General features: G+C 35.4%; 1 protein-coding gene across 1 annotated transcript in view; it reads right to left on the minus strand.

Moving 5' to 3' along the window:
- STXBP3 (syntaxin binding protein 3) overlaps positions 1 to 12,432 on the minus strand; it is a 57,073-nt gene continuing 44,641 nt past the window's right edge. The window contains exons 14-19 of the mRNA XM_049616670.1: positions 10,603 to 10,741; positions 10,205 to 10,311; positions 9,569 to 9,661; positions 7,108 to 7,193; positions 3,401 to 3,549; positions 1 to 2,616 (exon numbers count right to left, since the gene is read on the minus strand). Coding sequence (XP_049472627.1) covers positions 2,522 to 2,616; positions 3,401 to 3,549; positions 7,108 to 7,193; positions 9,569 to 9,661; positions 10,205 to 10,311; positions 10,603 to 10,741 — 669 coding nt within the window. The 3' untranslated portion in view covers positions 1 to 2,521. The remainder of the gene's footprint in view (positions 2,617 to 3,400; positions 3,550 to 7,107; positions 7,194 to 9,568; positions 9,662 to 10,204; positions 10,312 to 10,602; positions 10,742 to 12,432) is intronic.

The following is a 12,432-nucleotide window of genomic DNA, read 5'->3' on the forward strand; positions in this document are numbered from 1 at the left end:
GAGAGAGAGAGAGAGAGAGAGAGAGAATTTCAAGCAGGTTCTGAGCTGTCAGCACAGAGCCCAACTTCACAAACTGTGAGATCATGACCTGAGCTGAAATCAAGGGTCGGACACTTAACTGACTGAGCCACCCAGATGCCCCAGCCAACATGCTTTTAGACTCAAGGTTATATCACCTTCTGTGATCCAGATAATATAAATTCAGTGCTGCTACTGCCACCAGCATTGCCTCGTGCCCATGCAGCAGGTGACAGACACTAAAACATGGAGTCTGGTTGCTACAAACTTCAGGTGGCAGGAGCTTGCTTATCCACTAGCACAGCCGTGGTAGATGGTCTCTACCTTCCAAATCTTGACCAAATGCAAATCTCTGGCAGAACCTAACCTGTTCAGAACGAACCCTACTTACCTTGGAGTCTACAAAACTTCATTTTTGGCCTTTCATCCCCTTTGGTATGAGATGGGGAGGCATGGGACATAATGTCAAGTGCTAAGAGACTGTACCTAGCATATATTCTCACACTAAAGTCAATTCCAGATGGATGAATTATCTGTAAAAATAAAATGAGCTTATTGAAATGTTCCAGAAGAAACAGTGAATGACTTTATAATATTGAGCGTAAGAAGTATTTCTAAGTACAACATATGATACCAAAGCCATAAAGGAAAAGTGATGGATTTACTACATAACGGTCATACCTATCAGCACAGTTGACCCTTGAACAACATAGATTTTTTTAGATAAAAATACAGTACAGTATTGTAAGTTATTTTCTCATGATTTTCTTTCTTTCATTCATTCATTCATTCATTCATTCATTCAGAGAAAGGGAGAGAACGCAGAGGCAGGGGAGGGGCAGAGAAAGAGGGAGAGACAATAGAATGCCAAGCAGGCTCTGTGTGCTGTCAGCACAGAGCCCAATGCAGGGCTTGAACCCTAAGCCAAAATCAAGAGTTGGACACTTAACCAACTTGAGCCACTCAGGCTCCCTGTTTCTCATGATTTTCTTAACATTTTTTCTCTCATTTACTTTATTGTAAGAATACAGTATATAATACATATAACACAAAATGTGTGTTAATTGACTGTTTACGTTATTGCTAAGGCTTCTGGTCAACAGTATGCTATTAGTAGTTAAGTTTTTGAGGAGTAAATGCAGATTTTCAATTGTGTGGTTGGGGAGGGTGGGGGTCAGTGTCCATAAACCCATGTTGTTCAAGGGTCAGCTAGATTTTATTTATTTATTTATTTATTTATTTATTTTTTAACGTTTTATTTATTTATGAGACAGAGAGAGACAGAGCATGAACAGGGGAGGGTCAGAGAGAGGGAGACACAGAATCTGAAATAGGCTCCAGGCTCTGAGCTGTCAGCACAGAGCCCGAAGCGGAGCTCGAACTCATGAACCGCGAGATCATGACCTGAGCCGAAGTTGGCTGCCTAACCGACTGAGCCACCCAGGCGCCCCAGGGTCAGCTAGATTTTAAACGCACAAATACTTTGACCAGCTATGCCATTGCTAGAAATTTATATTATAAAAATTTGAGTGTTTGCGAAGGTTATGTACCCAAATAATGCAGCATTATATATAAGCAAAACTCTGAAGATGAGTAATATATAAAATTATGGTCCATAATGTGACAACACTAGGAGGACAGGTTAAAAGAGATATTTGAAATGAAGACATTCCTTTTGTGTAATACCTGTGCAAACACATCCTTATATTATCCAACCTATACAAATATTACATTGTTTTTACAGAATACCAACCCGGGCTATCTTGATGGGAAGATTATGGTGCATTCTTTTTTTTTTTTCGTAACTCTCTGATTTAGAATTTTTAAGTTCCCAACTTCCCTTTCCTCCCCTGCCCCCAAAAAGATAATTTTTGTAACTATACATTTATTTTCTCTTAGAATATTCACAATTAATTTTGGCTTTCTAATTTAAACATACATGACTCTGAAATTACATAAAATTGTGTTCTTTAGAAGTATCTGGGAAGACAGTATACACTGTGAAATTATTTCTATTAATGACAATACTATTTTACACATAAAAGAAATTATGAATTTCAAATGGAAAAAAAACCTGCACTTATAGAAAATCATTCTATCATACACACAAAGTTTTTACTTTTACTACCTTTTCACTTAAAATAATTCTTTCCCAAAAAACTATATTTCAGTATAAGACAGATAAGCATCTGGTAAGTAATTAATATGTACATAGGTAGTTGTGAAAAATTACCCACAATTCTAATATATTCAGTCCCAAAGGTGAAAAATTTCCTTTTAGAAAGCATTTTAACATTTCTTCTCATCATCTACAAAGCAACACTATTTAAATTATTAAACATGGCAAATCCAAAGATGTAATCATAAAGTCCCTTAAGAAGTATGTTTGAAAAATCATTATTCCATAAAATATTTACAGTGTTAAATTACATGGTAGCAACCTTGTCTTGATCTATTTTAGTTGAACATATTAATAAGAATCTCCAAAAAAAAAAAAAAATCCCTATTCATCCTTAATTAAGGAGACTTTATCCTTGGGTTTATTCAGCATCTTTATATCATCCAAAAGCTTTCTGGGTGTTAAAATATGCGTAGAACCTGGTAGGAGAAAAGATAAATTTTCAGAGGCCAGCACTTAAATAGATTCTTCTTGGTTAATTATATTGCCCTGTCCCTCAAATTTGCAAAGTGCCATAGCTTGGAGCAATTTAGCAAAATTTCTATAGGACACGTTCCTGAAATCTGCCTATACCACAATATTTCAAGTCCTTCCTCTTCATTGAACAGTAGGCTTAATAATTCACTCCTAGGGCTCTGTCTTCTTTGTGCTATATATTGATATGCTGAACAGCAAAACTGGAAGTTATTCTATCCCTGTGGCAGAACACAATAGTCACTGTTCAACCACAGGATCATTAAGCAGTGCTCTAGATTTAGACCTGGTGTACAAATGTTGCATTCCATAGACGAGGAGAGGTTATATATCAGTGGCTTTGATAAAATTCTTAAAACTAAATTCCACACAAGACTTGCCAATGTCACATCCACAAAAACATTCAAAATATTTCTGTAATAAAAATGTATTTATGTCTCAAAATTTACTTCATAAGAGCAGAACATAATATTTTAAAAGATACTTAATATTTAAGTCATATAGTATCTTCAAGCTTATTCCTTCAAAATCAGAGTATTTAAAAATCAAATTATCAAAAAGGTCAACCAGGAAAAACTAGTACATCACATAAAACACACTATGATTAATACCTTTTTGCACTGAACAATTTAGTCTTACATATAAAATACAACATGAAGTTTTACATATATATTCTTGCATTTAGAGTTTGTTTAAAATAAAATTGAAAAGTGGAAAAAAAAGACTTACCAATAATAACTTCACAGGATTTATGTGCCTGAGAAACTTCATAAGCACAACGCATTTCAGAGTATGTAATTCCTCCAATTACAAAAACAATCAGTTTTGAGCCATTTTTCCTGTCCTCTAAATAATTAGCTCTGGGCTTCTGGCGAGCACTAAAAAATAAACACAAACATGTTAGAAACATTTCCAAAACCATAGTGCTTGTAGATTTCTTAAAAAGGCTAATTCAAGCAAACTCAAATTTGGCACCAACTACACTGATTTTATGGCAATGACTTAACTATGGTATGACTGGAGGATCAAGAATTAGATAGGACAGCGTCACTTCAAGTTTAATTTTGATCAGGGGTGCCTGGCTGGCTCAGCTGGAAGACGGTGCAACTCTTGGAATTCTCTCTCCCTCTCTCTACCCCTCCCCTGCTCACTCTCTCTCTCAAAATAAATAAACTTAAAAAAAAAAAAAGTGGGGGGATGCCCGGATGGCTCAGTCAGTTAAGCACCTGACTTCAGCTCAGGTCATGATCTTGCAGTTTGTGCATTCAAGCCCTGCAATGGGCTCTGTGCTGACAGCTCAGAGCTTGGAGCCTGCTTCAGATTCTGTGTCTCCATCTCTCTCTGCCCCTCCCCTGCTTGTACTCTCTCTCTCTCTGTCTCTCTTTCAAAAATAGATTAAAAAAAAAAAAAAATTAAAAAAAATTTTTTTAAAAAGAGTGGTCTCTGAGGGCTCTCATAAAAAATAAAATATAAAATAAAAATAAGATAAAACTCTATATACCTGAAAAGTCTATGACTTTCTGGAGTCTTTAAAACCCTCTTGCTTCAGTGCCACTTTCCCCATTTTTTTTAACTTCACAAAGTCACAGACTTCTCAGGTATATTATTTCTTCATGTGAAATAAATGAGAGTGTCAGCTGTATTTATAGGTATAGGGAGGGAGGCACAGGTATGGATTTGCAGTTGATGTGGTACTGGGACATTCCATGCTGGAACTCACTGAAGTATGATGGCAGGAGATATTGAAGATATATCTGTACTTTTGTGTTACCTGCAGCATTATTCACAATAGCGACGATACGGAAAACACTTAAATGTCTGCTGGTAGAGAAATGGATAAAGAAAATGTAGTGTATATATCCAGTGGAATGTTATTCAGCCTTAAAAAAAAAAAAAAAAGGAAATTCTGCTAATGGCAACATGGATGAACCTGCAGGGCATTACGCTAAGTGAAATTACATTGGACTCAAAGACAAACACTGCATGATCTCACTTCTCTGTGGAATATGAAACAAATTCACAGAAGCAGAGAATAGATTACTGGCTGCCAGGAGTTGGGGGCGGGAAAGGGAAATGAGGTAGTGTTGATCAAAGGACACAAAGTTTCAGTTATGCAAGATGAATTAATTCTGGAGACCTAATGTACTGCCTAGTGACTATAGTTAACAAAAATTATATTGTATATTGAAAATTTGCTAAAAGGTTAGATCTTAAATTATTAAATTAAGCCTTCTCACCCCCCCCCACACACATGCGAAAGAAAATGATAACTTTGTAAAGGTAATAGATACATTAATTAGCTTGTGGTGATCATTTACAATATACATGTATCAAAATACCAAACTGTAGATCTTGAATATATACAGTGTTTCTAAGTCAATTACACCTCAATAAAGTTGTTTTAAAAAAAAAAAAAAGATAAAAGGAGTTAGACCTGGGTTACAATTCTGATTCTGTTGCTTTCTAATTCAGTTGCACTTTTCACCAAGTTACGGAACTTCTTTCTAAACTTCAAGGGTTGTTTCCGGATTAAATGAAAAAATGTACAGGATACACAAAGTATGCAATCTGGTACCAAGGAAACACTCAATAAATAATAGCTATTATTTATATGTCACTTCCTCCCCCAGATTGCTCTAGATCTGCACTGTCCAATACAGGAGCCACTAGCTCCATGAGGCTATTAAAATTTTTTTAAAGTTTATTTATTTATTTTGAGAGAGGGAGAGAGAGGGAGAAAGAGAGAGAGTGAGCAAGCGTGAGTGGGACAGGGGCAAAGAGAGAGAATACCAAGCAGGCTCTGCACTATCAGCACAGAGCCTGATTCAGGGCTCGAACCCATGAACCATGAGATCATGACCTGAGCCAAAACCAAGAGTCAGACGCTCAACCGACTGAACCACCCAGGTGCCCCAAAGCTACTTAAATTTAATTAAAATTAAATAAAATTAAAAATTCAGTCATACTAGCCACATATCATGTGCTCAACAGCCATATGTGGCTAGTGACTATCATACTATAGAGGACAGATATGTGACATTTCCATTACTGCAAGAAAAGTTCTACTGGATAGCACTGCTATTCACAGGAATCATGTTCCCACACTTCACTAGTAAAAATTTTGAGCTTTTACTTCAAAAGTAAATATTTCAAAATAAAATTTTTGTACATCTAGGGGCGCCTGGGTGGCTCAGTTGGTTAAGTGTCCGACTTCGGCTCAGGTCATGATCTCATGGTTTGTGGGTTTGAGGCTCTGTGCTGACAGCTCAGAGCCTGGAGCCTGCTTCCAGTTCTGTGTCTCCCTCTCTCTCTGGCTCTCCCGCACTCATGCTCTGTCTCTCTCTCAGAAATAAATAAACATTAAAAAAAATTTTTTTAAATTATATGTGTATTGGTGCATATTAATAAAGCTTTAATTTCTCCCTCTTTTATAAAAATAAATACCCTCAAATCATCTTGTCACCCACTTTGGAGACCATGTTCTAGAGGACCTCTAAGATCCTGCAATGTAGGATCCCATAGTAAACTTTTAATAATGTTCTTGTTTACATCATTTCCATCTGACATCTTAAGGAATGACGAAGGAGTCAACAACAGGAAAAAAAGTAAGAATCAGTAACTGGTTTTGAAAGATGAAACAGGAATTAAGATACACTCATGATTCCCATAAAAGATACATCAAGGAGATACTAAAAGTGCAATTTTGGTTTAAAAACTGTTTCCAAAGTAAGAGAATTAGAGTAAGGAAGCAAAAAAAAAAAAAAAAAAAAAAGGAAGAAAAATGGGATCATGCTGCTCAAAACAATTATGTGATTCTAACAATTTTTAAACTTCTGAATAGCAGTTTTGAGGGATTATATTTAATTTGTTTCACATATATGTATAAGATGCTGTGCTAGTGTTTTACATTCTATAGATTAAACAAATAGTAATTAAAATCCCTAGATCCTAAAAATCTCACTCTAGAAAGCATCTAGAAGCTTTGGTTAAATAAGAGTGAAACTCTTTTTAAAAGCACAGCTGAAAGTAAACAAGTAAGAGAAATCTCCCAAAGGCCAGCAGTAAAAAGGAAGCTAAAAACTAGGCTGGTAAACTGAGGTGAGGCTTGGTCTGCCTTGTAGAATGTCAGCTTAATCTTGGCAAACAAGGATGTTTACCAGTTTAACGAACAAAGGAGACAAAGCCTTAGGTATTGTGCAAAGTAGGGTCTGGGAGTTGACACCCCTGCATTACATAAGATCATGACATTCATTTGTTCTACAGTATGGTATGTTTTCATATTGCTTACCTAGACTCATTTAAAACAGGTCACAGTTAAAGAAAAACTGTCTTCTAGGTAACTATTCTTCCAGGAGAATTTTCAAAATAAGAGTACTTCTCAACGTAAGAGTACTTTCAATTATTAGTCTATAATATCATACTTCTATAGCTTTTACCTTACAGCCCCTGAGCCATTCCATACTGCTGGACACTGGGAACAATATGGCCATTCTTTTGAATCTAATCTATTATCGATGGCATCCTAGGGAAGAAAAAAATTAACACCATCAAAAAAATGTAAATTCCAGGATTTTTTTAATATTTATTTTTGAGAGACACAGAGACAGAACACGAGCCAGGGAGGGACAGAGAGGGAGACACAGAATCCAAAGCAGGCTCCAGGCTCTGAGCTATCAGCACAGAGCCCAACGCGGGGCCTGAACCCATGAACCATGAGATCATGACCTGGGCCGAAGTGGGACACTCAACCGACTAAGCCACCCAGGTGCCCCCTCCAGGATTTTTTATTTGTATGTTTTACATAAAACTCAAAATTTGTGTTAACAATTAAGGAACCTCAAGATATATAAATATTTAATAAAATAAGGTTAACCCTCTCTCTGAAACTTACAAACCTTACTTGCTTCAAAAATTAGTGCAATCCTTTATTTACTTACTAAATTAATATTTACTGAATGTCTAAGTTTCATTTGGAGGGTCTACTGGTGTAAGGATTACAGAGACTTTATCAAAACCTTTATCTCTAGAGCACTACAGGTTTCTAAATACCATCCTAGTCCTGACATACCTCTTAGGCTACTGGAGAGTCCAGGTTTTGCCCTTCATTGCAATGGCTCTAAAATAAAATGTGCGCTCCTGACCTAGGGGTAATCAAGACAATCCAAGGGGATGAGAGAAGTTTTCCTTTATGTTTAAAAAAAATTTTTTAAGGGTTACATTTTATAATATACTTATATGTATGGGTATACTATATACATACATTATGCTTTATCAGTACAGTAATGCATAGTTCACAGATAGTTCATATGCTATAACTCATGTTCATAATTTTTATGGTTAAGTGTACATGATTAAAACAGTTTGGAGACCACTGCTTTACAGCATGGTAGTATAATAGGTATCAGTAGGTGGGCACAAGGAATGAACACAAGGTACTGAGTAGTCCAAGAATATTTCATTAAGATTGTAAGAAGCCTAACTTGCATGTAAGTAAGTAAGTAAAGTAACTAAATAAATAAATACATAAATAAAAAGATTGTAAGAAGCAAAGAAACCAAGTTTCAGGAGAAATCTTGAAGGCCTTAGAATGTCACTGAGCCAAAAATAGACTATTGTTTAATTAACATGCAAATTCTTGTTACAGGGTTCAGGATAGTCAATTCTCATTTTAAAAGTACTAGCCAAGGGCCACCTGGGTGGCTCAGTCAGTTAAGTGTCCGACTCTTGATTTTGGCTCAGGTCATGAACTCAAGGTTCAAGAAATCAAGCCCTTTGTCAGGCTCTCTGCTGGCAGCGCCGAGCCTACTTGGGATTCTCTTTCTCTGTCCCTCCCCTGCTCATGCTCTCTTGCTCTCAAACATTAAGATATATACTTTTTAAAGTACTAGCCAAGAAAGACTACTTAATTCTACATCCTTGTTATGGATAGGGAAAAAAATCGTATGCTATATAACAAAGTCTAAATTCTTTAAACTTTTCATCTATGTTAAACATGTATGAATGACATAAAATTAGCCAAGCAAAACAGGAAAATCATAGTAATAAATTATAAACATTTAGTTCCCAAAGCAAAATAGAAATTGGGGTTTAAGTCAAAGGAAAATTGGAATAAATAGAACTATATGATTATAACTGAAGAATCAATGCCATGATTTTATTGTTCATAATACAATTTTTATTAGTTCATTTTCTAATTTCCTATAAATGAATATTAATTTCTAAAAGGAAACAGTATTAAAGGCATAAACCATCTGTTGGATATAACAGCAAACTACAATTTACAGTTTAATATCACAAATACATTTCCAAGAATACTAGAGTGTAACTTTTTTTTAATGTTTATTTTTGAGAGAAAGAGACAGAGTGTGAGCACGAGAGGGGCAGAGAGAGAGGGAGACACGGAATCCGAAGCAGGCTCCAGGCTCTGAGCTGTCGGCACAGAGCCCAACGCGGCGCTTGAACTCATGAGCAGTGAGATCATGACCTGAGCTGAAGTCGGATGCTTAACTGACTGAGCCAGCTAGGTACCCCTGGGGTCTAACACTTTCTAACAGTGGTAACATACAAATGTTATTTTGTTGAACTTTCATTCAAATAAATTATTTATATTTATGCTACATAGAGTTATTAAAACAATAGTTTTATTCATAAGGCAGTATGTGTACTTATTTTTATCTTGAGGCCATTAGTGTGTAAGTTTGTTTGATATCTTCACAGAAAGAATCTTCAAGTTTCCTTTCTCCCCCTGACCCCAGATACAGCCTTCTTTTGTGAACTCTCCCAGTAGTGCAGAAAATTCCTGACCCATAGATATGCTCAGACTGACAAATATACAAAGAGTAAAGAATACTCTACAGAAAGGCGCTTAGCGTATAAGTAAAATTTAATGAATTATACCTCCAAAATATCTTTGATAAAAGGTGTCCATCGGGAGAGTTGAAAAGTTTCTTCTGTAGACCTATCCTTTCTTAATGGTTTGCCTTGTTGAGACTAATACAAATAGAGGAAAAAATTAAAAACCAGTAATTTTATTTAATAATATTCACTTATTACATTTTCTTAAAAACATACGTAATTTACACCAAATACTATGTGTATTTGACTTAGAACTAAGAGTGGAAAATGCTTACTCAAAAAAAATCTGAATAGGAGTGGTCACAAAATTTCACAGTATTTTGTGCTCCAATGATACAATTTGTAATAGTGTCAGAAATTATATTTACTCAAAAGTGCTATAAAACTTGATGGTAAAGACTGGGATTCTAAACAGAATTCTTTCAAAATTTGCTATAAATGAATCATACAGAAAAGTATAAGAGCAAATTACAACAGAAAACAAAAGATACAAATTCACTAGAAAATGTACTTGTACAAATTACTCATATACAGAAAATGAAATTAAAATTTTTCTACTTACCAAATCTATCGAGTGAAATTAAGCTATCCACATGGATTTCCCATATGAGGAAACATATTTAATGTAAACACACACATGCATGTATATGAATATATACCAAATGTAAGATTTCTTACTGGGGGGACAATGGGAACACCAAGGTAACTCCAGTTACGGATCATGTCACTCTCATTTTCTATCTTTACATTCTGGATCAACCTGTCCAAATTTTCTTCTGTAGTTCCTTAGATAAAAATATATGAGTGAACAGTCACATAATTGCCACCACAATCATCTCTAGGTTCCAGGTAGTACCCATTAATAAAGCTTTTTAAATAAAAAACAAATGTTTAATTACATACCCCCTTTGGTGTTCTCCCAATTTCCTATTTTTCTTTGTGTTTATCTTAACCAACTTCAGCTACTATCTTTGAATTTTCTAAGACTCTCTTATGATGAATAGTAAAGTACTTAATTATAAAGTGATTTTAGAGCTGAGTATTTCAATATATTCGTGAAATAAAGTCTCAATTACCATTAATACTGAAGATGTAAAGTAGAATCGCTCTTATTTTATCATAATTATCATGATTTTTGTTGAGTAGAACTGGAAGAAGTACTCGCATAGAATCTTTCACTTTCTGTCCTTCTGCATCAGTTCCAAGTGCCAGGTCCTTGATGAAAATTAAATATAGTCAGCGGCCTATAATCCAAATTCATTTTTTTTAATTAAAAACATCTTAAACCCAAGGGTGCCTGGCTGGCTCAGTCAGTAGAGTGTGAGACACTTGATCTCGAGGTTGTAAGTTCAAGTCCCATGTTGGATGTAAAGATTACTTAAAAATAACATCTTTTTAAAAATACCTTAAATTATGCCAAATTTTAATGTAACACTGATGATACTTCACAAAAAAGTAGGCATCACTTGTAAACTACTGACTGTCTAAAATATAAAAAGTCAAAAAATAATTCAAAGAAAATCATTAATCTAAACCTATGCTAATATGGTAGCCTTGAGCCACATGTGGTCAATGAGCATTTGAAATGTGGCTAGACTAAATTAAGATGTGCTTACAAGTGAAAACACCAGATTCTGAAGACTCAGTTTTTAAAAAGGAATGTAAAATATTTCACTAATAATTTTATATTGATTACATGTTGAAATAACATTTTGAATTTATTATGTTAGGTCAAGTATATTACTAAAATTAACTATATGTGTTTCTTTTTACGTTTTAATATGATTACAGCTGACCCTTGAACAACACAGGTTTGAAGTGTGTGGGTCCACTTATACATGGATTTTTCCTTTTCCTTTTTTTTTTTTAAGTTTATTTATATTTAGAGAGAGAGACAGAGAGAGTGAGCAAGCATGAGTGGGGGAAGAGCAGAGAAGGAGGGAGAGAGAATTCCAAGCAGGTTCTGTGCTGACAAAGCCTGACACAGGGCTTGAACCCACAAACCCTAAGATCATGACCTGAGCCAAAATCAAGAGTTAGATGCTTAACTGACTGAGCCACTCAGGCACCCTGGATTTTTTCAATAAATATAGCACAGGACTTTATTTTTATTTTTTTTTAGTTTTTATTTAAATTCCAGTTATTTAACATACAGTGTATTAGTTTCAGGTGTAGAATTATGTGATTCATCATCACTTAAATACAATACCCAGTGTTCATCATAACAAGTACCCTCCTTAATACCCATGACCCATCTAGCCCATCCACCCACTCCCTTCCCCTCGCCTCCAGTTAACTATCAGTTTGTTCTCTAAGTTTCTTGGTTTGCCTCTCTCTATTTCCCTTCCCCATCAATGTTCATTTGCTTTGTTTCTTAAATTCCACATATGAATGAAATCATATGGTATTTGTCTTTCTTGGACTTATTTTGTTTAGCTTAATAGTCCCTCGCTCCATCCACATTGTTACAAATGGCAAGATTTCATTCTTTTTTTTATGGCTGGGTAATATTCCTGTATACACACACACACACACACACACACACACACACACACACACACTTCTTTATCCATTCCTCAGTCGATAGACACTTGGGCTCTTTCCATAATTTGGCTATTGTTGAACATGCTATAAATACTGGGGCGCATTTGGCCCTTCGAATCAGTATTTTTGTATACTGTGGGTAAATACCTAGTAGTGCAATTGCTAGATCGTGGGGTAGTCCTATTTTTAACTTTTTGAGGAACCTCCATACTGTTTTCCAGAGTGGCTGCACCAGTTTAGCACAGCACTTTTGTTTTATTTCATTTTAATTAATTAATTAATCAATTTAGAGGGAGAATGTATGTGTGAATGTGCAGGCACATGAGTGGGGGAGGGGTAGAGAGACCACAACCTGAGCCGAA

This window comes from Panthera uncia, assembly GCF_023721935.1.
Source record: "Panthera uncia isolate 11264 chromosome C1 unlocalized genomic scaffold, Puncia_PCG_1.0 HiC_scaffold_4, whole genome shotgun sequence".
Taxonomy (NCBI): domain Eukaryota; kingdom Metazoa; phylum Chordata; class Mammalia; order Carnivora; family Felidae; genus Panthera; species Panthera uncia.